Here is a 27,795-nt window from a genome sequence, read left to right as displayed (position 1 = left end):
ACCTTTTTATCTTTTATCAAGGCTCATCTGATGAAATGAAACAAATAGCCAATAATGTTGGCATATTTTAATTAAACACCAAAGAATACATGTTCCAAATGCTTTCAGCTAATTACATAATCTTTATATATCAGAGTGACAACGGATACATCAGTCACCTTCTAGTAAAGATATTTTGGAAAGAAAGAAACGCAAAGAAAACACATCACACAGCTGCTGAGAGTGACACGTAAAATAAAAGTTCTGAGATATGTATAATATTATGTATAATATTAGACTATTTGAATGTTGCTGTATTGTCTGTATGGAAGCAGAAATGCTGTCATGAACAGCCAGCAGGCTCCAGACCTTTAGTGTGGCTAGAATGACACCACCGCCACCACAATCAGTACAACAAATTAGTAATGCGATCCAAGCACCGGGCAAAAGTATTAATTCAAAGGATGAATAGTTCTTCAAAGCCGCAGCATGGATATAGTGACATGTTGGAAACAACTCGTTCAACCAGAAAGAGGCAACAAAAGCTATTGGCCATCACGATTAATCACACTACCAACAATGGCACAACTAATAACCTGACGGGCTTGTCTTGCTGAAGGAATATCACTCTTAATCTGAAAGGCTGGTGCCCCAGAAAAAAAAAAAAAAAAAAGAGAGAAAAAAAAAAAAAAAAAACAGGAGCAGCACATAAAAACCACAGAGCATGAACTGTCACACAACGTCAAAGTGAGAAAGAGCAATCTGGCCTGCGAGATTCCAATATCTTACTCTACAATGACAACTGGATCCAATCATGGCAGAACACTTCAGTGAGCCGGTCAGGTAATCCTCCAATCAGACAGACACGTCCGACAAAAAAAAAAAAAAAAAAAAAGATCAGACTTTAGCATTACTTTTGTAATCACAAATATACTATAGATGTACTGTATAGACTTGAAGTTTAAACTACTACTACTAATACCACCTTAAGGAAGTATCCCTCCGACAACCAGTCAAGTATCAGATTTACACTACATGATTATCATGGCCAAAAGAATTCACAATAACCATATTATTGCGATATCAATAGAAAATTTGAAAAAAAAATAATGCAATCAGTCAAATTCATCTTGAACTTTGTTAATTGTGTGTTTTTTCTCTTTTCTGGCGAATGAATCACACGCAAAATATGAGTGTAGGGAGGTGGAGAGAGAGTCTGTAACCATAACTGTACAAAAGCATACAAAAAGAACAATTACACTTCATGGATAGTGAAAAGGCGACCAGATGAACTGAGAAACAAAAGATCCACAAGGTGTGTGTGTGTGTGTGTTTGTGTATATCTGGGTGGGGGGTTGGGAGAGGGAGACAAAATGAGAACAGAAAGAAAAGGAAATGATTTAAAAGGTGCTGGATTATTTACATGATATTATATGTGTATTATTAACATGATGCCAATATTTAATTTTTTGAATATCACAGTTATCGTCAATACTGACACAATCCATGTCTGTCCAGACTCATATTACATTAGCAGTGAAGACTTTGAAGGAATCTAATAAAAGGTATCAAGTGTATTTTCCTTGTACGTGTTCACATTTGGCTAATAAAGCTGATTCTGACAGGCCACAGAGTTGTAGCCATGATGGTAGGCAACGCTTCAAATATGGATGTTGCTGCAAAGAAGCTACAAATTTTAAAAAAAAACAAAAAACGTAGATGCTTCATACACACATCTTCTACCCGGCAGCACAGAAGATCATTACAATCACCACAGTTTCAAGCTGGGCACCAAGATTAGTGTCACCAGTTCAGTATCTGACCAAATGTGAAATATGGTCACAATCTCCCCTTCTGTTCCTCAGTTATGGTGTTGAATAACGGCCAGAAAAGTGTTATAAAAGTGATATAAAATCTATTCACTTCATCATTTTATCCTGTTAGACATTCATGTGATTTGTCATAATTAGGATATGAATTCTTGAGTTACGGCCAAAGACGTGTTTTGTGAGGTCACGGTCACCTTGACCTCTGACCTCCAAATTCTAATCAGTTCATCCTTGAGTCCAAGTGGACGTTTGTGCCAAATTTGAAGAAATTCCCTCTGAGATATCGCGCTCATGAGAATGGGGACGGACAGACGGACAACCTGAAAACATTATACCTCCGACCACAGCTGTTGCCGGCGTGGAGGCATAAAAATCACTCTTTTGGGGTTGATGGAGTAAAAGAAACTAAATAAACAACAGGTTGAATCATAAAATAGAACATATTTAACCAAAGGTGCATCTGTTATTCTTTTCAACAAAAAAAAAGGACACTGGCTACGTCCTTGATCAATGGCAACCAACAGGAACTATGTATGTGCATTTTCATTTTCATTATAATGATCACTGTCATGCAATATTACACATTTTTTTTAATATGCTGGTACAGTACTTCACATCTTGTATGTGGACAGTACAAAACTGCATATTTCTGCATGAATGTGACCATAATTATGTAACAATAGATAAAATATACAATCATTATATTTTACAATTTTACAAAAGATACAATCTGTATTTTTGAAACATATACTCTATGATTCATAGATTTTTTTGTATGAGATACTAGTACTGTGCATATAGCTGTATGTCTATAATAATTGCACACATCTTGACACACCTGAGCCTCTTGCTGCGGATGGCATATCTCACTCTTTGTTGTACAAATCCCAGACAGCATGTTAGGATGCACAAACACAGGGGGTGAAGGTGGTGAGAAGTAATGAGAATTCAAAAAAAAAAAATGGACAGCAAGGTGATGTGTCTGACAACACAATGGAACTCATCATCCTGATTAAGCTGGCTGTCCCTTTTTAATTATATCCAGTATTTCATTCAAACGCAATCTCAAAAAGGTCACTGTTAAAAAATTAGAAATGCATTCTCTATCGGCCTCTCTAGCTGCCAAAGCCACTCCCTCAAGTGATGACTTTCAAAGTTAAGTGCCTCTCCGCTTCATTCACAATCTCGTTTTTTTTTTTTTGTATCATGAAAAAAAAAAAAAACACACACCGAACATGACTGGCTAATCCACCTGTCACACCATCGCAGAGCACTAATATCTGCTAGTGTAGGAGTCTATTGCTACGGCTGCGGAGGGGCCCAAGGTCAGAGTCACTGTTGGTTTGTGCTGACCAAAGCCACTTACAGCAGATTGTCAGTGACACTGTTCTGATGAGACACCGCTAGAAAAACAAACCCTATTTTATTACTGTTACCTACAATAAACATTTTTAACCGTACTATAACTACATTAACACACACTCACGAGATATTGAAATACGAATTATAATTTAGCATGAATGTATTTGAGGGGAAAAACCTGAATATGCTGTTTTTTTTATTGTGGATGAAATTGAACAGAAAGTCCCAAAGCTGCTGCTACTGCATTTTTGAATGGACCGCAAATCATGTTATTTTGGATTCTTTATATATGGTTCATGAGTAAAGCCAAACAAGACTGATAACACAGCCCAGTGATGCATTTGCTCTGGTCTACCTAGAACACATTAAACGTGTGTTTTAGTGTGTGTGTGTGTGTGTGTGTGTGTGCTTGTGTTGTTTATATCTGTGTGTGCGTACATACAGAGGCTTTGATAAGAGGTCTTGAGAGGTATAGTGGAGGACCATGCCCTCCTCTCCTCTGCACTCCTCTGCTCTCCTCTCTATCCTGGCTAGCAGGCTGTCCTCATTACTGTCAGTCAGCATCAGGTTTAGCAGTGCCAGGCTCCTGCACAGCCCTCTGTCCTTTCTGCCCTGCCAGCACTAGCCTGCCTGACTGCTGCCATTGGTAAGCATTGTAAGAACCCCTCAATCCCCTAGAAAACCTAATTACTCTCCGCCCGCAACCAAGGAGACCGGAGCAGAAAAGAGGGAGGCCGAGGAAAGAGGAATCACACAAATGTACACTCCATTTATAAGCGCTCCAGCAATTATTCAAACAAAAGAAATGTGTTCATATTATATCTGCGGTTAAAAAAAATAATAATTACACTAGCATTCACATTTACTCAGAATTTATCTTTCTATTGAAGCATAAATATTGGCCCAAGAAAAAAAAAAAAAAAAAAAAGAACACAGGATACATTTAGAGTGTGTGAAACACACACACAAAAAAAACATGCATGAATCAAACTGAGCATCGCTTTGACCACCCGTTAACTGGGTCACTCAGTTGGTGATTGTGTCTGACCACCAAACAAACAGTCATTCATATGTCTGTGCTCTGGCCCCATTTTCATCTGGAGCAGTTCCACTGAGGCCACTGAAAGCAAAGGAGCTGACGGGTCAGGGATTTAAACCCATCTCCAGCTTCGGCACAGCAACCATTACCCACAGGGGGAAAAACAACTCCTTGTGTCATCCTCCATCTACAGGAGGGTTTATTTATGTTGGCTGCACATCTGTTTTTTCAGGGGTGAGAGGAGAGTGACAGTGAAGAATTCCCATCAACTCGCTTGTCACTTTCCCGTCGTCTTGGTCAAAGTTTTCTTTGCTCACTCTCAGACTGTCTCTTGGTTTCAGTGAAACGTCAGTGCATTTAGTGTCACTAGTAAAAACCCATTTCAAAAGTGCATTTATTTTGAGAAATACAGCAAATATCTTTTCAATTGGACATCTTGGTCGCTCACCGCGATAGGACCTGTGCCATTTGCCTTGAAATGCGACATCGGGTTCAGATAATAGCCTTCATGACATACCATTCCTTCTCTTTCTTCCACCCTTCCTGTTGTTCCGTGTGCTATCTACACAGTGGAAATTCCTTCAAATAAGAACTGTCTAATAAGAAATAATCTTCTTTCACATGATAAATATTTGGGAGGGCTCATTGTCACAAACTGTGAAGCTGAACAAAGATATTGATATGGCATTCTGTTCTACATTAAGGACTTTTGTCCTTGAATATTCTTTCAGACTCGTGCAGCTGTGCAGATCCGAGTTGGAACGGGGAAGCTGGTGCTTTTAATAAACTCACAGGGACATTCAAAGGGGCTGGCAGCTACGGAGGTTTCATTTTCCCAGCAGTGAGCTGTGTCATTTAAAATAAGGATCATTTTGAGAAGGGGAATATCATAATGCTAAATCTAGATCAAATAACTGAGCAAGGTGTAAGACTGGATTTACAAGGCCTTGTAATCCTAAAAGACTAAATAAGAAGTGTCAGAAAGAGCACAGAGAAAGACAGACAGACTGTGGGGGGAATGAAGGATTGAGAAATAAAGTAAAAGAGAACAATTGGACATGAACAGGTTTGTTTTCAACCTGTGTATAAAACTACACACCTGGGCCTTTTGAGTGTATTTTTGTGTAACACAGTAAACACAGGGGATAAGAATTTGTACTTACTTCCTGCTGCATCATGATTAGACTCTATTAAAACACTTCAAAACTCATGAACCACGATACACCTGAGAGTCTTTTCTGCTGGTAAAATCATAATGCAAACAGTCCCTGAGAGAGATGTGTGGGACACAGACCAGTGGAAGTGGTGGGAGTACTGATCAATTTGACATTTGCAGAAAGTGTACGTATGTAAAAGAGAGAGAGAGAGGGAGATAGAAAAAAAAAAAAAAAGAAAGGCAAAGGCAAAAAGGGAGAGTGATGTGAAAAGACAAGAGGTTGAGACTAAGACTGAAGCAAAGAGAAAAAGAGAGAGAGAGCTGCAGCCAGACACAGCTGCCAGAGATGGAGCAACTCTAACAGTAGGCCATGAACAGGAAAGCCACAGTCACAGCTGTCACAGGCTGGAGTAAAATTTGGGACAGTGCTTTGATGTTATTTCTGACTGATAGCCCAGAATTACCTCAGCCGATGCACTAGCACAGTTAGCCTTCCTCCTCACTGACATTAACGCGTGCAGTTTTAATATGAGATGTTTTGGGAAAGAAGACTGTCACTGCAAACAAAATAAACAGAATTTCTAGAAGTGTTGTCACAGCTGCATCTGTTCAGTCTGCATCTATTTGTGCACAGATAGAGTCTTCTTTCTACATCCCAAAGACTGCCAGAGACAAGGCGAGACAACCTGTTCGGGGGATGGCTTACAAGGCAAATCCCTTTATGGAGGTGCAAGGAAAGGGTTACGCCCATTGCTCTGTAAATGGATGCTGCTCCTTCCTTTAATTTCCATAACAAGTCATCAGAACTCATCTCCCACTGAAGTGGCCACAGTCCCACTGGCAATTAAAATCATGCTGGGACATGCCATGGCTGTGTGTGACTCCACTGTGGGAAACAAAAGCAGCGGCAGCAGCAGTATTGACGCCGACAGTTGAGTGGTAAATCTCAAGCAATGTCGGCAGAAAGCGTCTCTTTGATTTCTCCAGGAAACAGAGAGCAGGCCTCGTTTACATGTTTCAGTATGAACCTTAGTGGAAAATATTACACGAGGAGACAAGAAACAGCATCATCTCGTCTCTTTGTACTTAACTGTTTTCTATACGCAGCCAAAACACTGAAAGACATGTGGGTGTTTTACAGAATCAGCAAAATAAAGACTGAGACTTTCAAAAACAGACTATGACCGTTTTCAGGGTCATTTTGATGTAAAAAATTTTGTTTGTAAAAACTTTGTGAAATCTGCCTTGATTAAAAGGTTGGATACAGATTCTTGTCTGCTGAAGCCTTATATTAGCTTCAACTGAACCGAACTGCATTTTTGCAGAGATTGAAGACTCTGGATTTTGTGTAGTTGTGCTAGGAAGCGACCTATTATTATATTGACAATAACATTTTGCAAAAAAAATGGTATTTGAATATTGTGTCAAGACTGACTTAAATTTGAACCTCTCCTTTAAATGTTACCTATAACCAAGCTTTAGACACTGTGCTCCCAAAACACTGTCTCCAACACAACTGTCTCCACAACTCTTTCTACATCAGGGTTTCCTGCAGCGTTTTATAGTGCAATCCAACCACCACTAACATCAGAAGAAATCATAACATTCTTATTAAAAACAATATCAGGCTTATTAAACCAGTAGCGGTTGTACATCACATGATGATTGTTAAATCCATCATTTAGTTTAACTACATTAATGATGAGATGAGATGCGTCACGATCTGTCTGATTCAGCTCAGAAGCTGATTAGTTGATCGATTATATTGTACACTTTGCAGTTATTAATCAGAATAGCATGTTGCAGTATCAAAAGAGACTTTTTACCCTTATTGTGAACTTATCACAACTGCTAACTGACTTCCTGGGGGAAACCCTGGACATGTCATATACTGATTCAATAGAAAACAAAATAATAAACGGTGAGAAATATATGTATCAATATATATTATATAATAAAAGTTTGACAGGATATATATATATAAAATATAGATAACATCTGTGTTCATATCCATATTTCAGAAATAAACTCCAATACAATCATTAGACTAGATCTATTGCAGTGAATGCCGTTAAATTAAATTACTTTTGCAACAAAGAGCATGGATCAAGAATGTCTTGTTGTGAAACTAAATGTTGAGATGCTGAAACCTTTATGTAGAAATCCTGGCATTCTTAAGCTACTTTCAGCAGCCAAAGCCATGGCTAACCCCAGTCAGGCTGAATGGCTAGGAGGAGACAGGGCATAAATGAATGTGCATAAAACACTTTTGCATCACATCATCATTGTTTAATCCTTTCATTCCCATCTATCAATCATCCACAGATGCAACCTAATCCCTGAATATTTGAGGACTAGCCTGCATTGATACCTTTGACCTGACTTGTGAGCACCCGCTTCTATTTCTAATGCAAAACGTTCACTTTAAAGTCTCAAGATAAGCTTCGGTTGTGTGACATTATTTATTTGTAATGTGTGTGTGCCTGTTTTGCATTTCTTTAGCACGTTTTCTTTGATCAACAGCACCTGTGGTTATCTCCCCTTCCTGCCTAAATATTCTGGTGCAGATGGTCATAAAAATACATAGATTACTAAAATCAAACATATTCAAGATTCTCAAATCCAGGGGGGGGAAAGCAGAGGCAATCCATGCTCTGTGACTGATTTGTCATAAAAGAACTTATGTATGTCTTATCATGACAGTAACCTACAATTCAGGTATAATACTGGCCTTAATAACATTAATGTTTCACAGTACATAGCTATACAAATCATCTGAGCCAGTAGACTTTGTCATACATGTCACTTCAGACTTACATTAAATGCAAGGCTGTCCAATTTAATATAGCCTAATGATTATTTGCTGCAAAACTCCTTTCTGTCTGTTTCTGACTGTCTCTTTACAGTGGAACTGTCCATGTTTTGGGGCAGTGTCAGTAATGCCTGCTGATACAAGTTGTTTTTCCTGTGATCCTGTCATCCCGGTGCAAACACCTTCAGTTGTTTACAATGAAATGTCCTCTGTGTTCACCTTCACTTCCTGTCTGTTTTTCAGCATTACTCTACGTGCTGTACATACTGTATAGTTTTACCATACTGCAGCATTCAGCAATGAGAGGTCATTGGCAGGGTTACTTGTGAGGTCATTGTTAGCCGTGAGAAAATTAACGCTGATTGGTCTCGTCACGATTTGCTCCCTGAAGCCCGTGCCACTGAGGCACCTGCCAAGCCGAGCTTCTTTAAACAAGAACGAAGCCTATTCAACAGCTGCATAAGCAGCCAGGCAGGCAGACAGTGGAGGGGGAAGACGGACAAAAGAGAGCAAATGCAAAACAGAGAGGACTTTCTAAATGGGAACCTCAGAATGGGACTTCTTTTAAAGGTCTTAAATCAATTGAACATAAAGTACAAACGCATGCAATGTTAATCTATCTGGCTAATCCCATTGCTTTAAGATCCTTTATAATCCAGGTTCAATACAACCATTTTTCTTCTCTAACAAGCTTGCCCTATAGCCATTTTATAAATCATTGGTACAAGGCTTTTGTGGTGCCACAAATTTTGTTATGGTGTCATTGTTTCGTTGGGTTATGAATCACGCACAGGTAGAATGACAAATATCTTTAAGTCGTGTAGAACAGCTCAAAATATTATATTCCCTTGTCTGAGTCATTGCTAAAAAGAGTACAGCATTGTTTAAAAAAAGATTAACAATAACCGCCACAGCGAGAGGAGTTTCTTGTTCACTTAAAAAATGCTGTTTTATTGCACCTTAGACTTTTATGAGCAAGGCACAGAACAGAGGGAGTTAAAATGATATACTTGCCATGTAAGAAACACTGATAGTTTTTCAACCATATGCTGATATCCTTAAGTCACCATGTGCTCTGGCTTTGAAAGCCTGCACTGCCAATTCCTCATTTGAAACCTGAACAACTCTAACAATGCTTCTCTCTGATCCACTGGGAAGGAGAAAATATATTATCGATTTCCACCTGGTTTAGGTGGAAAAAGCTCTGATATCGATGCTGAATAGCGCTACGCTGTACTGTGTGCTATAGCCTGCACATTAAATGCTGGGGGATGGTGTGAGAGGGCATGTCAACAAAGCCCTTGACTACGCCACAGCACCATCTGCACACGTTGAATATTTAATTGTCAATAGAACTGCTCAAGACCAGTAATCAAGAAGAGAAAAATCCATAGCAAAAGATAATACACATCACGAACCACAGTTCCAGCATGATTGGAGTTCGGCTTATTTTTTGAATCATCCATTGTTTCAATGCTAATTGTGACTATTTCTACATGCATGCACCACAATTAAAGATATTTCTAAATCATTTATGTCATTCAATCCCATTCAACTCCAAATGCTACAGAAAACAACTCAATAGACTTGTAATTCAGCCAGTAAATGTAATTCATCACTGTCAATGAGGAGTCAGCAATCATTTCTTGCAGATTCAGTCAGGCTAATATCAGGCTCTTCACTAAAAAAAGACACATCAATGTACAACTTTAGAAACACAGCAACAGTCAGCACAAGACAGCATATTGATTGTCCTCTCTTCCATACTAAAATAAAACTATTGTTTCACCTTTTATAGCCTGTAACATTGAAACAGACAATAAAGCTTGATTTTATACAGTTGCAGACTAAAATTGCCACCCATTGCTACAATGGGTTAATTTCTAAACATGTATTATTAAAACAACTATGATGAGGGATAAACTGCAAAAAAAGCATAGCATGATAAAAGCACTGAGACAATGATGTAGATATAAAAACAGTAATACAGAAAAAAACAACATAACCTCACTCATGCTGAAAATTTCCTTGAAGTATAATATATCCAACTTTAATTACTTTGGTTTGGTGAAACAATACAGACAAGGTGAGAACAATGGAGCCAGACAAGGTGTTTCTCTACAAAAACAAACAGACATCCACTGCCTCTTTCTGTATCTGCTGTGTGAGCACACAAAATTAGGTAAGGTAGTGACATGAGACATAATCATTTTCTTTGAGCAGGGTTAGTGACCAATTTATTCTTACCTTAGGCTGGGCGCGACGGGGAAAGGCAACCTTAGGATCAATCTGAGAATGAGAAAAGAATAGAAAAATTGTTGTTAAAGAAAAAGCTGTGATATTTCGAGGGTGAAAAGCAATAAACAGGTGTTGAAAATATGTCTAAAACTCTGAGCCCACACAGGGCTTCCACAAGTGCAACCAGTCACAATTTGAATCATCTGTGGTCAACAATAAATACAGGCATTTTTATAGCAGTAATATATATTCATAATTTAATGGATTCAAATGTGTTTTTTTAAGCTCACAATGACAATTTTTCTAAGCCATTAAGATTTACAAAAGCTGCATAATCATCCTGTGGTGATAGAGAATGTCTGCTTTTGAATATCAAACCAAAGCTACATTCAAGAGCTGTCAGAATTATAGCAATTATGACAAATTAAATGCACATGAATTGGACTTGGACTTGGAATTTTGTAATTCAGTTGCATTGCAAGACCCTGCATAGGCCAACATCAGGTCTGACTTTTATCAGATATAACATCATTATTTCCCTCTGTCTCCCAATCTGTTCAGGTTAGGGCTAGCTAATTTAGCTAAGGACAGTCTTTTGGTCATGGTGAGCTTTATATCCTACATTCTTTTTCCCCTTTGTGATTTGCATTTTCTTGCAAGAATTTGCACCAGCTTAGTGTGATGTAATATGTAGTTGTGCTGCAGTCAGTGTGACCAATTTAAACTGACCCAATAACAGAACCAAACTGTTGTAATTTATAATTTTATTGAATATTATTGAATCAATTTGTGATTCAGTGCATGTTCCCACTGACAAATTCATTTGAAAAACACAATTTAATGCACAATTCAATGACAGAACCTTGTTTTTTAATAATATGTTTATTGGAAATTTCTTATTTTTCCACAACAGCAACAACAATAATAATGATAATAATAATAATAATAATAATAATAATAATAATAATAATAATAATAATAATAAACAGCCCTGACCAGACAAACACATAAGCATTATAAAGCAAACAAACAGAAAAACACAAACAAAAACAAAAACAGCTCAGATCAACAAACATATAGAGGAGGTTACAAGAAATACCCTATTTTGCAGGTAAGTCACAGGTTACAAGAGTTTGGATTCAGGAAACTCCTTGTAAAATAATGTAAGAAAAATCAGGTCCAAGATGGTTTAGCTAAGGCTGCTCAGACTTTGTAGAATTGATCTGTTTTGGTGTGTAGAATACTACCAGCTGACTTTAAACTTTACACCAGCCCTATTTTGGTTTTACATTTGGGACAGAGCAGAAAGTGAGTAGTTAAAAGAATGCCTGCCATGAGGGGTTATATACGTATTCTGTGTATAATTCTAAACTGGATTGTCTTTGTTCAAGTACAGATGGATACCTTTTTGGCATAACTCCAAATATTCTCACCAATAGTCACTGACAATTCCTTCTCCCATACACATTTAATCCTCTGTTTATTAGTAGGAGACATGCCACACATTACATCTTAGAACGAACTAACTAACTAACACCTTCCCTGGCTGTTGAAACAGCATTTTCTCAATAGCAGATCTATAAGGGTAATACGCTTTGTAATATAATGCCTTATTTGTAAGAAATGAAAAATATCTTGTTTTGGGAGCTGGTATTTCTGTATCAGTTGTTCAAATGACATTGGACTATTATTTGAGAATAACAATTATCTCTTATGTTCTTAAAATTCTTAAAAAATAGTAAATCTCGTAATCTACAGTTCAACAATGATGATTCAATGTCCAGCCAAATAGAGTTTGTTTCTTTACCTACTCAAATATAAACCTAAAGTGAGCACACAGCCAATACACTATTCAAATTTTTTAGGGCCCTATTCGAAAATAATATAGGAATCATTTGGACGGGATAAAGCAATCTAGGTAACACATTCATTTTTACCAGAGCTATTCGTCCTAACCAAGAAACAGGAAGTTAGTTTCTCTAAATCTTATCTTATCTACCGAATAATGGAACAAAACTGGCTTTGTACAACTGATTAAATGATTGTGTAACAAAAATACCTAAATAGACAAAACCCGAGGAAGACCATTTGAAAGGAAAGGATGGCATAGTATTAGGTATGGTAGTAAGACTACCCAGGTGCATAGTCTCTGACTTGTTAAAGTTAATCTTATATCCACATAATTAACTATACAGGTAGATCATCCTGATGACAGCTGGAGCTGATGCCTCAGAGTTAGATAAAAACACTAGCAAGTCATCAGCATAAAAGAGTTATTTTATGACATACCTCTCCTACCTGTAAATCATATATAGAGGGCGTCATTCTAATGGCGTCATTCTAATGGCCTCAGCCTGCGACTTGATAGCTAATACAGATAGGAAAGGTGACAGAGGACAGCCCTGCCTAGTACCTCTATGTGTAAAAAAGTACTTTGATCTTAACCTACTAGTCATAACTGCAGCTTGAGGGTAATTATACATGATTTTAACTCATTTCACAAAATTAATACCAAGACCACATTTTTCTAATGTGTAAAATAAAAAAAAGACTACTCAGCTCAGTTGAACGCTTTCTCTGCATCTGGGGAAAGCACTAGACCATCTACAGATTTTGGTTAAAAGGCCTGAATAACATTAAAGAGATGTCTAACATTGTTAGTTGAATTTCAACCAGTTTGATCTTCTTTAATTAGTATGGGTAAAGGGTCTAACGACTAGCTAGAATTTAAGAGAGCAATTTTCGGTCCACAGTTAATAGAGATATCAGTCTATAGGAGGAAAAAGACTCAGGGCATTTCCCTTCATTTAATATAAGTGATATGTTAGCCTCTTTGAGAGTCTGTGGTAATTCTGCAGTAGAAAACCAATGTTTAACATTTTAAGTAATGGTCCTAAAATCAGGTCCTGAAAATTCACAACAGAACTCATCAGGTCCTGGTGACTTCCCACTCTGGAGTTTCTTAATTGCATCAATTACATCTATTACTATGTCATCAAGATGGGTTTCTTGCACCAGTGCAACATCAATATTTTCTTTTTTCAAGAAGGTAAGTATTTTCCTACGTTTTATGGGATTATAAATCCCTCATATATTCCAAGTACAGACCCGAAGCTTATTTGGCATTCATTAAACTGTTAATTCAGACATAGGACTGGAAATATCCTGACACAATCCATTTAAAAAGACGAAGAAGAAAAATACATGACTGAGCTATGTAAAAACATACAAACCATAACAAAAAACAAAACCTAGGGGAAATGGTGGAATGTCCCTTAAAAAACCCCCGTCTTCCTCCTGCCCAAGGCTAACAGCCGATGGATCAACCAAGAGCTATACTCATGACTAATCATAAAATAAACACAAGTTCCATTTCGCATATGGTGATATGACATCATCCCACATGGCAAACTGTAATCAAATGAATAAATGATAAAATCATGTGAGTGCTCACATAAAGTTAAATGTCACAGTCCCAGTCCAATAATCAGAACATAACAAAAAAAGCTGTGCTGTCCCAGAAAGTTTAAGCAAGTCCACAGCTGCTCCCTCTGGTGTATTAAACCTCTTCTCTGCATCATTGACCAACATCTTAAGCCTTGCGGGATACATCAGTGCCTAGTCAATATTCATCTTGCATATCATCAAAGGCCTTGTGTTTCTTGACCACTGCCACTGAGTAATGACTGAAGAAAGAAATCCTTGGTCCAGTGCGTGTGGAATGGTCCAGTTCTGCACCAAGATGGTGGGCTGCATTGATAACACGTTGCTATTCGTTGTAGTTGGGAAACTTCATAATGATCAGTCTGGGGCATTGTTTGGGACCAGGTTTCAGTGCTAAGGAACGGTTGTCATTTTAAGATAGTAAGGTAACCACTTTGATAAAATTCACAGGATCTGTTCCTTCTGTACCTTCAGGTAGACCTACAAAGCCTATATTGCATCTGAGTCCACGATTGTCTAAATCATTTACATGTTCCAACAGTCCACTCACTTGTTTCTCTAGATTTGTCACTTTAGACTGCAACAATTCCATCATGGTCTCGACAGTAACAATTCTGTCCTCCGCCTCACCGACTCAAACTCCCAGAGCGTGTATTTGGGTTGTTTGATCCATTACAGCCACAAGTACAGTGTCAACTTTAGCATCAATAACCTTCGTGATATTATTGGTTATCCTGTCCATTGCCTCGACAATGTTTTGGTCAGTGCTACTGCTACTGCTAGCATCTTCACATTCAGCCGCTTCCACAACATTAGCATCATCATTTGCTCCTCGTTTTCGTAAAAATTCTTGGTTGATTTTTTCACGGTTTTGGGCATGTTGTTGAGTATTTTGTAAAAGTAGTTGTCAAGAGTTTTTCTATAGAGTTAGTCCCACTTTCAGGTATGATGCTTTCGCTAAACCAATAATGTTAAATAATCACCGGAGCTCACTGAAGCATGGTGTTTCCTCTACGACATCATCTTGTCTCACCATCTTGAGCCAATCATTTAAATGTACAGCTGGTCTATTGGCTGTGTTCTTATTCATTATACTGGTGCAACGGTTTGACCGAATAACTGGTTTGATTTCAAGTTTAATCACTTTGTCAGCATTGACACAAGTAAGACCTTGATGTTAAAAACAAAACTACATTCACTTCAAGATTTTATATCTTGAGCTCTGACTAATGGCTGTTAAAAAAAATCTGTTGATGAGGATTTGAAGACAGCTGGCTAATATCAGTGACCTCATTACTTACTGTAGCAAACTACAATTGATAGAGCTCAACGACACATTATAGGCACAACATTTGTTGCGCTGGACAATGTATTTTAAGAAGCAGCATATTAATTACTGCTGATTACTGTGTACGAATTAATCTCCAGACTAAAATATTGGTTGTGCCAACAGCTGTATACTAAAAAAAGAACCTCACTGTTCAAAAAATAAAAAAAACATGGCTATGGAGGCCAGCCACACCATCGTTCTGCTGGTCAGAGTCGCTGTAGAGACTTGCTTTTATTTTAGGCAGCAATCGCTGATTGAATATGACAGGGAGAAAATGAGAGTCTGAGGCCGGTGACACCTCCAGATATTGCCAAATAACCAGGAGGATGCATCAGATCAGCCTGGTTCTCCATCTTGTGCTTGTTATGTCATTAGCTTCATTTTCCTCATTAATTTCACTGGTATGAAGGTATGTGGTGGGGGGTCTCATCAACCTTGCACTTACAATGAAAAGGAACTATCTCAAGCAGCAATGTCATCCTAAATTGTCCTTGTCTGGATACCGATAAATTTGAGAAAGAATTTCTCAAAAATGATACCAATACATATTTTTCTTTGGCAGGATGTTACTCATTTATGTTTATCAGAGAATCCTTTTCATGTTGTTGCATATTATTTTGCTGTATATTATCCGGAAATATTTACAATTAGTGTACCATGCTTAGTGTACCAGCATATGTAAAAGTTACTCCTTTGGCACAGATGAATATTTTTAAGGGAAAGATATCTCATCCTGCTGAGGAAAACAATGAAAAGAAAATTAACCAAGGAATACAAGAAGAAAAGACACCATCTGCACAGATCAATTAAGCCAATGAGACTGACTATGTTTTAATGTGTTTGAAGGGAAACCATGATGTGCAATGTCATTGTCGTCTTTTGTCAGTTTCAGTTATTACTGTTATCTTTCTAAATCAGGTCAAAATGAGATATGAATTCAATAACACCTGGGTATAGCAACACTGCTTGTAATGAATTTCATTTAAAGATTTGTTTTAGCACTTAGCCCCAGGCATAACCAATTCAAACTCAATTATTTTGTGCGCCCTATTTGAGCACAGACAACATGTTATTCTTTGAATACCAAAGTCCTATACTTGGTAATGTATCTTACTTTTTAAGCCTATATGAAACCTATTAATCTGCATTTCATCACACTACATAAACTAATTGTTTTCTCTATCCTGCTGATCATTACTGTTCCCATGAATCCTACTGTTTCAAAATGCACGAGAAAGCATTTTCACACAGCAGAAATGGAGGTCATATAGTTTTTTAGTCCGTTTAAAATATTAGGATTATCAAAAAGAGGCAATTATATGCACAAAATTGTGTTAAAATGGGGCTATGATACTGCAGATTGTCTAAATCACACTCAGAGCAATGCAGCCAAATTAGGCAATGAGGACTTACTAACCAATCCTTCTGAGAAATGCTGTAGCAGCACCTTTTTAGGTCACAACTTATGATGAATGACTCCTTTGAGAAATTTGAAATCAAGGGCAGGAGGGATGTAGCAATTGTTTCCCATCTGTTTACATATTCATGTGCATGTGATTTTTTTTATGTTGAAAGTACCTTCATACTTAAGGCCAAGAGCTAGAATATGCATTCTCCTTTGCACTGGATAACCGTTCAATTGAACCAGAGATTATGTTGTCTCGGTTTCACCTGATACTTCCTTCCTGAAACATTTTTGTTATGTAACACACATACCATCAGGTTTAGGACCAGTCAACCAGACCCAGGTAGCACAGTTATTTCAGTAATTCCAAATGCAGTACTTGTAAATGCTATTTCACTCAGGTCTGTTCTCATCTAGCAATACTTTGCACCTTGACACAATTCACACCAATTGATAGTAGTTTACTTGGAATATTGTGGTTCATTATGTGATTTTTTTTTATTTAATCCTTTATTTAAACAGATAGTCAAACAGAGATCATCACCTCTTTTTATGATAAAGTTATTTTCTTAATAGGTTAGGAAAAAACACTCTTTTGATCTTACAGTGCCACTGCTTTCACTTTTCGCATTCTGCACCTACATCTACTGACTGCAACAAGGCATATTCTCTGTGGTTTGTTGAAATGGATTGTGGGAACAAATCACAAACTGATTTAGGAGTACAGAAGGCAATTTTAGGGAGTACTAAAAAGCATATTAAGACACTTCAGCACAAAATAACATATTAAACATCATAAATTGAAGACACATAACTGTAAAATAGGAAGGTAGACCTCCCATCCAGCTGTAACTGTATGTTATCATCTGGTAGCAGTAAAAGTACTTTATAATCCCCCTCTAGGAAATGTATTTATCATGACAACATCTCAAGCAGCGCACGCAAACTAAACAGCACATAGATATTTATAAACCTGACTTGGAGCAGAATGAACAATATGCTCTGAATCTGAATGTGCGCCACCTTCTAACATTATATTTTACTGGTTGCCAAATAAGCTGTTAAAATGAAGGGAAGCAGCGCTATTAAGCATCTTAACACCTGGCATTTACCTTTCACTTACTGTTTTCATACTGTGGAAGTGTGAAGGTCATTGGGACTGTAACATTCATTAAGGACCATCACAATAAACTTTACTTGGATTGACCTGATTAATGTACAACAACATAGCAAATCTACAAACTGATGATGCCCATTGTTGTTGTCTTTGTTATAAAAAAAATATTTTTACATGTTGCAAAGTAGGAGCAGTAAGACTTTATCACACCTGAATATTCAAAAAACATGTGGGACAGGAAGATAAGGTCAGAATATATTTTAATTGACAGAATGTTTATAATTGATGGTATAATGTTTTCAAATCCAAACTGCAATCAATATACATCATTCAAAAACAGTCACCAATGAGTTCATCTATTTTTTTAATGTATGAGCCACAATAAAATCCTAATTTTAAACTTGTACTAGGCCCAATTCACATATATGACAAATTCCAGGTCAATGTGCCCTTTATGACTTTTAAATTTTTCACGCAAAGTTCTATCTTATTCCTGCGGGTTAGATTAGCGTATGATTCTTGGCAGCATCTGCTATCTACGACTGTCTGTAGGATGTATGAGGTCCTTTTTTCCAATGATTAAATTACTGTAGCCATCTAATGGTAGCAGTACCTGTTATGTACAATTGACTGGCAGCCTCTAATGTGGTATAATTTTCAAAGGGCTCTGCAATTACAGTACACGTGCCTCTTGCAATGCTGGTATCTCTGATAAATCTTAAGCATCTACCAAAGTTTCCACAGTTTTCACTTCATGAGGCGCACAGCAGTATGGATTTTGATATGCTAAAGATGCACTAGTGAAGTATTTCACACAGCTGTAGTCTGTGTCAAGAGCTTTTTCTTTATTCTAAAACAAACCAGGCCTCTCTAGCAGAGCACTGTAAAGAATTTGCTCACCTTATAGCCTCTTTACGTCACCCTAACAAGACTTTTTCAATCAGCTGCACAATTTGTCAAATTTATGGTTTCAATACACCTTTGTTAACTGATGCAACATGATCTCACATAGAACAAAAGTAGATTTCCTCAAGACATCATACAAGCTAGTATGTCAAAGTAATAAATGAGAAAAGACCAGGAGCAATCCCCCCCCAACCCCGCCCCACCATCTTTTATCTTCCACAGCCTTTTACTACAGGGTCTCCAAGGGCCGCTTCTGCATGCGACCGTGGGAGATCAGGGCAGAGAAACAGCATATATCTGAAGTTCACATCTTACAAAAGAATTTCATATATTAATGTGGCTCTTGGGTAAACTCTCTGCCTCTCTCTTAATACATATCTGCACCAGCATGATGATGTGGTGTTTAAGCTAAAAGGAAAAGGCTTATCAAAGCTTGCAGCTTCTCCCAATTTAAGTGTGTGAGGAGGTCCACAGGTGTGCGCGTGTGATACCAACGGCGCAGACAAGAAATTAAAACATAAATGTTTCATATCTGTGCTGTCAATCTTTACTGATCTTTGCTGTGGAATAACACCTCAAAAAGGCAGTTTGTTATGCTCCTCAAATTAATAATTAGAATTTTACCAATGTCATGCTCAACAAGGAAATCGGCCTTTTTTTTTTCTTCTTCAGAATATGCAACACCATTATGATCTAGATTTACTGGTATTTCACAAGGTATTACATTACCGCCTTGACAAACATCTGATGCTCTGTATGTACCGACAAGAGACAGATACAGCATGAACTAATAACGCCTTCAGCCATAATTAACTGCAGAAGACAGAGCACCTGCTGTACAAGAGCAAGTCAGAGTTTAGCTCATTGATTTGACTTTACTTCTAAATCCTATCTGATGAATAAGGTTTTAGATTTGTCCGGAACAGCTGCTCATCCACACTTTTCCTCTTCCTGTCCTCTTGGGTTATTCCCCGCCTCACTTCAGACATCAAAACTGCGTGCATAAGTTGACCTGGGGTCATTTAATAAAGGCCGGAATTACCCCAGGACCAGCAATATGTTTATTTTACAAGGAAACATAGATGTTAGTGGGTTTTACAGGTTGCAATAAATTAAGATTGAAACCATATTCATGCTGTTTAAATTATGATGAATGTCATACACTGTCAGGAACTTAATTCGTATTTTGCATTCAAATATAACCTTTTGGAGGTTCACCTTGCTCTGATGAATGTAAATATTTTATTACAGTTCGCATTAAAATGTGATTATAACTGCTTTACATAAAACAATAAAAGATGCTAACCTGGAAGCAGCCAGGAATCAATCTGCTGCCTTGTAAAGCTCTCAACTGTTTCTTCTTAAATGCAAAGTAATGTACTGTGATCTCCTGTTCATACCGGCATGCCTTGAAACATCTTCAGGAACAGATGCTATGAGTTGCATATTTCTAAACTGAACAAAGCATCATGAAAAATGGTAAATATGTTCTGAATTACCAGCATGTGTGTTTTCAAGCCCCAGGCTGTGCTTCCCCATATGTCTCATTCACATTCATCCTAGTCTTGAGTGTTTTCATAACCGGACAAAAAGCAGAGCACACAGTGAAAAAAAAAAAACCAATACAAAAAAAAAAAAAAAAGAAAAAGAAGATTGTGATGGCGTGCCTATCTTCACCCATCCTGGTATTTTTGGTTTATGATCTGTTATATCGCTCTTAACCACAAACTCAGGGAAAATGATAATCCATACTGAAATCCTTTATGTGGTATGAGTGCAATAAAAGTAAGAAATGCCTCTTTTGTGTTTTAACTACTATTACTTAAATAGCAGTTACTGCACTATATCTGTGACTGAAATGGTATGTGCTTGTCAAAAACCCAAAGCCTCGCTGATTTAATTCACACATCCAGCTATATATATATAAAATAAAATGAGATAAACAAGGGGAAAAAATGTAAATTAGGTATGATTTCCACTTTCTCTGTATGAACACTCATAATATGACTCAACTTGTTCAGTCACGGCACCTCCAGCCACTTACAGCCAGTCCTTTCAAGGTTATTAGGGAAAAAAACACGGGTATGGATTCATTCAAGCGTTGCAAAAGTAGGAGACTTGTATCGAATCAAACATCTGCAAACACATCAGTTAATTCTTTCCATTACTGTTGAGCAACTTCGTAAGAGATATGACAGATCCTAATGCAATGCGATCTTGATAGTGTGAATGTTAAGATATACAACAGCACAGCGGATACAGCCCAGTGACTAATGGTGAGGAAGACAACACAGACAGCTGCCTTAGGTTTGCACTCTCCTATTGCACGGATAAACAACAGCACATTAGCAGCTCTGAAATATCAATTTCTGCATGTGTTTGAGTAAACGGGATCTCATTTCAACTTTGATATGTCAATTACGCTGTCAAACATTCATCCAAATACAAAAATGTCTAGCTACAAACCACATGGCCTCATTTTGTTGTTCATTATGCAAAAGCCATTAGTTATCACTGTTATTACAGGACTATCAGTATCATCATTTTATTACAGGTTAGGGAGTATATGGACAAACTACATGGCTATGGAAACAAAGCAAATAAATCACACACACAAAAAATGTTTCATTAACACCAGGCAGGAATGCAAATTCAATTTGGCTTCATATCTTTTTAAATATAGAAATGATTATATTAATGGTCGTTAAAAACAATTTATTCAGGGGCAGCCTGATGGCCTGAGGGTTTAAGACGCTGACCGTGTAATCACCCATATGAGTCCGACCGGGCCTCTCTCTCCACTCATTTCCGGTCAGCTTACTATTGTATGCAATCTAGTAAAGGCAAAAAAAAAAAATGCCCCAAAAAAAACATTACAAATTTTGAGTAAAACTCTACTGCCAAAACATATTGATTTTTTTAGAGGAAAAAAAAAAAAACCTCACAGAGGTAATGACAAATATTATATAAAAGGAAATGTTTCACAACCAGCCTCGAGTGACTTGCCAGTTAGGCAAGGACAGATGTGCAACAAGTTTAGAGAACTTCACCGAGCCAGTGCGCTGAGGCCACAATTCACACAAAATGGTGATTGGACGTCAGACTTTAAAATGTCACTGTTCAGTCCTCAGGCTGAGGTGCTGTCAAATCTGAAGAGCATGACATAAGTCTGCCAAATATGACCTAGAGTCTACAATAACTGTGATACAATGCCATGGTTTATATACACATCTATAGCTGATACACTTTTAAAACAATCTTTTTCTGTACCTGTACGGTATCTTTATATTTGGTAATGCGGCCCACATTCACTAAATGGTAAATTTACATAATTTATTTTGCATAACACTTAATATGCTTGAGAAGACGAGAAAAACCTGTTCTAACTCCAACATAAATAAGAAAATAAGCCAATAATATTTCATCTTTTGATTGTGTCATTACATATAATCCGCAGGTTTAAGTTAAGTCAACAATCACCTTTTTTTTCATGGGTATAACAAACTATTCCTGATCCAAATAAGTCAGTTGCAACACAGAAGTAGTTAGAGGTGAAGATATGAGCAGAAAGTCCTCGGGTTAAATCCAACGAGCTTAACAGAATAACTCAAAAGTGCACGAGGAATTTAACCCTTTCCTACTGCCACTATTCTCAAAGTGCTAATGGGCAAGGTTCAGAACCAACGACTGCTCCAGTTACTGTATCAGACAACAGTACAAGACTGGTTTTGGCCAACTCCTACATGTTGTAAGTATATTTTTATGTGCAACCTTCCCTCACAGGTATCATCCCGACCTTTGCTGTAGATATATATGCTGTCAAGCTGTCACAGAGTTGTTCATTCAAAATGCCTAGTTTGAAGTTATCAAACTGCTCTAGATTCTGCATCAAAGAATGTTTGCATCGTTACCTCTTCAAGCAGCCCCCCCAACCTGCACCTATACAGATATTTGCAAGTTTTGCAATACCATCAGTCTTATTTATTGGGCATTTAACTACCAGGAAATGTGTCTTCCCTCTATATTCTCTGATCTTATCATCCTTATTTTCAAAGCACATTAATAGAGATAATACATCTTAAGACCTAAATTTTATATAGAACACTACAGCACAACTAAAGTACAAATTTGAATGAGACACTGACCAACCTAAATCTTAAAAAACAAAACAGGGAGGGTCTGATTTACATTTTAGGGGGTGTCACAGGAACAACCCATATGCCCACTGTGTATTTGAAAGCCCCATAATGTATTTGGGTTTAGTGTTATCAATAGTTTTTTGGAATAGTAGAAATACTAAAAAAAATAAGCTCCTTTGGAGCAGTAAAGTCTCCATCACTGAGGTGGTCTGAAAACTGGCCAGAAAGCTCAGAGCTCCCTAATAAAAAAAGAGCAGCCACTTTACTACAAACTTTGCAGTTCAAAGAACTGGAAGGAACATAAAGTAAGACCCACTTCCCAACAAACACCATGTTTCTCAGCACTGCGTCCATCACACTCGAGCTAAAGAATATGAATACAATGAACAACAAATCTTAAAGGGCTGTTATTGTCGAAAACAAGAAAACTGAGCTTTGGGAGGGATTAGGGTGATGGTGGTGGTGGTGGTGGTGGTGGGGGGGCCTCCTGTGCTGTAAAATTACTCAATATTATCTTCTCTGTTCTTCTAAGTTATTAGATATTTTGAAATTTGAGGCTAAAGAGCTAGCGGTGTTAAGGCGGAACCCGTTACTACATCACACCAGACAGTCAAATCACATATGCTAGGAAGTTTTAGCATGAGCCCACCCCTACTGTAACGGACGACGAGCAAAGCAGGATACTGGAAGTGTTGCTGATTGTTCAGCAGCTAAAAAGTCTTTGCAGCCTTCCAGAGGATGGAAATTTACATCAGAAATGACTGAAATTCATTTTTTGAGACAATCTTTCCTCCGTTATCGGCAAGAGGTTGTGTGTGTGTGTGTGTTCTGCACATTTTACAGCCGACTGCTTAACGAGACTCAGTACGCCGCAGGATTTTCAACTTTTTCATCTTCAATGTTTGGATGAAGTTTTTTTTTTTTTTTTTTTTTTTTTTGGAGAGCTGATAGTGAAGAAGCAGACAGGAAACAAGGGGAGAGAGAGTGGGGTATGACGTGCAACAAAGGTCCCAAGCCAGAGTTGAAGGGACATTGCAGTTATGCAGCATGTGCTGTAACCATCCGGCTACCAGGGCGCTCCTGGATGAAGTTTTAAAACAAATGGACTGGTAAACATTGTTTCTTTGTGTTACTCAGCTGAAGGAATATAATATATCTGTGCTAAAGCTAAGCTAGCAACCTCTGGCTACATTTGAAAAATTACTTGTCCTTTGTTGGGAAACTTAGACACAATCTCACTGTTCTGAAACATCCTGTTGAAATCTTATCTGTGCAACAGCAGGTTCTTCCCCTTCCCATTCATAATCACACTCTGGTTCATAGACCGCTATAAACTGCCTTACATCTCCAGCTACAGACATTACTCCAGGTAAAGATATGACGTAAGGGTACTTGCATTATTCATTAGGTCCTATTCCGATTGGCTGGGGGTGAAGGTGGGGGCCACACCTCCAGCCAATCGGAGTAGGTGGTCATTAATAATGTTGATTTTATGTAAATAGCTTCAAAAACAGCCTGCTGGAGGACAGAGGGAAACCTGGGCTGTAAGGAGAGATAGATTTAGAGAAATCTAAACAACTTTTGGTGAGCAAAATGTCACAGATATGTTTAAAATAATTAATTGAAAACTTATTGTTATTATCTGTACATATTTGCTTTTTATATTTGCCGATTATTGTTTCTTATATCTCATATTTGTGTTGTAATCAGGGAGTCCTTGAAAAAATATAGCTTGCTTTCAATGGCATACCCTGTATAAATAAAGGTTTGAAAACAGACTCGGCATTTATAAAAAAATAATTAAAAAAAAAAAAAAAGGCCACAATACCAGATCTTTAAATTTACATTACTTGCCATATCCTGTACAGCTTTAGAGATTTCAGAATAGCCTTATTATATACTGCCACCTAAAGTACAATCTGTTTGTCTTTTAAAATACATACCCTTCAAAATTTTCCTCCATCTAGAGTTCCCCTCAGCCAAAGTAGCAAACACAGCTTCTTTCCTCAACATGCACTATTCCCTTCCTGAAACTATGCGGGCATATCTGGACGTTACCACCTACCAAGTAGAAATCCCAGGCAGATATATTTTCAGTTCAACCTCATCTAATCCATCATTACAGACATCTCTCAAAAATGACTAGCATGTTTAATTATTCATCTACTGACAAATTTAAAAGGGCAAGTAGAATCCGCAATACTTCAAACTTTTTCCATAAATGAGTGTGTGGGTGTTTGTGAATGAATTGCCTTATTTATGTAGATTCAATTCAGAGGACCCTTTCAAACTAAACACGTATTTATAATGGTAAATGTTTGACATAATATTACTTGTGTATTGCTGTAATACTGCTAAATTTATTAAAATCTGATTAAATTACATTATAGTCAAATAACCAGTTAGTTTTAATTACGTATTTGTTGTTTGGAAACAGGTAGATTTATTCTGATTTAGTTTATAGATCTGATTTTGACACACGGGTGATATTTTTGGGAAGTGTTGTTTTAACCTATTTTTCACACATACAGTATCAGCGCATCAGGTGTGATCCAATGTATTGTTTGCTAGGTCAAACAGTAGCCCAGCAGCGGGCCTGAGACAGCACGCCCTTCAGTGGAACATGAGCTATGTGCACACTGCACATGTGGCTGCAGCGAAGAAGGGGGCGTGTCTGCCCCATTCATCCGAAGAAGTGAAAGTGAACACATATAATATTCACCCTGGAGTTGTGTTTTATTGCCAGTCTCTGTGTTGAAGGGACCATCATACATTTAGCCCTTATACATGACCTTGATCCAAACAGACTGTTAACCTAAGAGGTGTTTCCCCAAAAGGCCCTTAAGGCAGCGAAATGTCACACAGTTAGGACGTGGGGGGTCTCCAGGGGCAGAACGGTGCAAACACAAAACATGAAATAAACACTAATATAAATGTAGATCAAATGAACTCACCGTCTTTGAGTCTAATTCATGGTGTTGTTGAGCTAAGACTTTATCTACACTGGCAGCATCTGTAAACGTAACAAACCCAAATCCTCTGCAAAACAAAGACACACAGACAAAAACAACAAAAATGTTAAAATGCATACATGCAAAAACAAAAATTACATTTTTTTTTTATTCTTTCAAATACAAACGATGAAAAATATTGACATGTAACAACAGACTGCATAACAGTAGGCATAATATTCCTATGACCTTATTATTGTTACAATATTTCTTTGCAAATGCATTTATAGTCCACATTATGGACGTCCTGTAGCAGATTTGAAACTGAAACTGAGGACACTGCTGATCATTATTTGGTATGTTACAGTGTGAGACGACACTACACCAACATTGTGGTGCAGTCACAAAGTCAATGTCAAATTGCATTCGGCCGCAGCTTTACAGCAGTGAGCATTTAAGCTTATCTGGCTTGCTGTGAAACCACACGCAGGCGCGCGCACACAGGGACACACACGAACACATGCGCGCGCGGACACAGAAACACACATACACGCTGGATTAATACTAAACACGGACAAAGTAAGCGATATGGCTACATGCACTGGTAAGGAAAAGTAGAAAAGCCCTATATTTACCTTGAGCGCTTTGTCGTGGGGTCTCTCATCACCATACATTCTCTTATTTCTCCGAATTTACTAAAATAGTCTCTAAGGCTGTCTGTGAATAGAGAAAATATGTCGGGTCATTTGACAGAAACATATGGGCATGCTGTTGTCACTGTATTTCAAAAAACACCCCGCGATGCGCATAGGGGTCGAATAGAGGACTTCAGATGGACGGAGATCAAAAATAACATCGTGCGCACACACTAGTGAGATATCCCATACAGTACAGTACTGCACAGTGCACATTCGCACATACACCGCCAGCAGCTACAACGAGCACTCAGTCACAGCGACAAAACAACAAGAAATACTGGATACGGTGTTAAAGAGAATAACAGTCTCACCTGGTGAGGTTTGCCAGCTGAGGCCACCGATAAACATTTTACTGTAAGGGGAAAACACAACAGAAGTGAGTCCAGATGTCAGTTCGGCCATTTTGACGACTAACTACTTCTAAAAGCGACCTTAAAGGATGAAGGAAGACTATGAAAACACATTCGCGCTTAGTAATTATGGTCTATCTACATTAAAGGGGGAGGACACACTCGCTACAAAGCTGAGGTCTGTAAAACTGCGTCTGGAAACGGACCCGTGCACCGTTTAAGTGCGTACTGTGGGGACGAATCCAGCACGGCAGTCGAAGTCCTCTCCAAGATGTTGTAACATGGAAAAAAATCGTACCTAAGGATTAAATTTAGAAAGATTCTTACCCCGGGTCATGTTGTGAATCATTTAGGCTTCCGGATGTGGCTTGACTCCCGTCTCCTTCCATATCTATTCCAAACTATAGGCTGGGACTACAGTAACAGTGACAGACACACACAGATACGGCAGGAGATATGCAAAGCCCCGCTATGAGAATATTACTGAGCCGGGAATGAAAGCGTCACACGTGGGATCAGCTCAGCCCCCTGCTCCCTCCTCCCTCTCTCTCAGCATGCTCTACCTTGGCCCACAGGGGGCGGAGCCTGGCTCTGTCACCTAACCAATCCAATTGACGTCAATTCAGGCAATCTGCAAACCAATACTCCGATTTGTCATTTAATTAAGCAATAAGCCACTAGAGGTGAAAGTGGCTTATTGCTCTTCTAAATCAGTGGACACATAGCCTACTATTATAATAATAATAATAAAATCTTTGTCCAGGAAATTGTTCTTAATTAGAAGTGGTTACTATTCCACTGAGTAGCAATCATTTCAAAAGCAGCTGCGCAATCTTTTTTTTAAAATTACAATTACTTATTCTTCCGCCATGCAATATAGTCCCTCAGAAAGCAGCACAAAAGTGGGGCAACTCCTATGTGCATGTTAATATTAAAATGATACTGGTGTTATGGCTCACAGGTGTTTATTATAACATAAGCAGAGTTTCATTCAGCTGAAAGATGCATATAATGTGGCACAAAGTGTAACATAGATATTG

The 27,795-nt window shown here is 37.9% G+C and overlaps 1 protein-coding gene across 13 annotated transcripts in view; it reads right to left on the bottom strand.

Annotated features, from left to right (window-relative positions):
• Positions 1–27,305, bottom strand: part of LOC137195373 (RNA-binding protein Musashi homolog 2) — a 260,294-nt gene extending 232,989 nt beyond the window's left edge. For 4 of the 13 annotated variants that reach the window (XM_067607668.1, XM_067607671.1, XM_067607678.1 and 1 more), the window contains exons 1-5: positions 27,083–27,303; positions 26,717–26,757; positions 26,343–26,424; positions 25,711–25,795; positions 10,425–10,466 (exon numbers count right to left, since the gene is read on the bottom strand). In XM_067607668.1, the coding sequence (XP_067463769.1) occupies positions 10,425–10,466; positions 25,711–25,795; positions 26,343–26,424; positions 26,717–26,757; positions 27,083–27,144 (312 nt within the window). In that variant the 5' untranslated portion in view covers positions 27,145–27,303. Of the gene's footprint in view, positions 1–10,424; positions 10,467–25,710; positions 25,796–26,342; positions 26,425–26,716; positions 26,758–27,082 lie in introns of all 13 variants that reach the window. The other 9 variants (XM_067607670.1, XM_067607669.1, XM_067607676.1 and 6 more) reach the window with 5 other exon arrangements.
• Positions 27,306–27,795: the final 490 nt, after the last annotated feature.

The sequence above is a fragment of the Thunnus thynnus genome, chromosome 13, assembly GCF_963924715.1.
Source record: "Thunnus thynnus chromosome 13, fThuThy2.1, whole genome shotgun sequence".
Taxonomy (NCBI): domain Eukaryota; kingdom Metazoa; phylum Chordata; class Actinopteri; order Scombriformes; family Scombridae; genus Thunnus; species Thunnus thynnus.
This window is presented reverse-complemented; position numbering and strand designations above follow the sequence as displayed.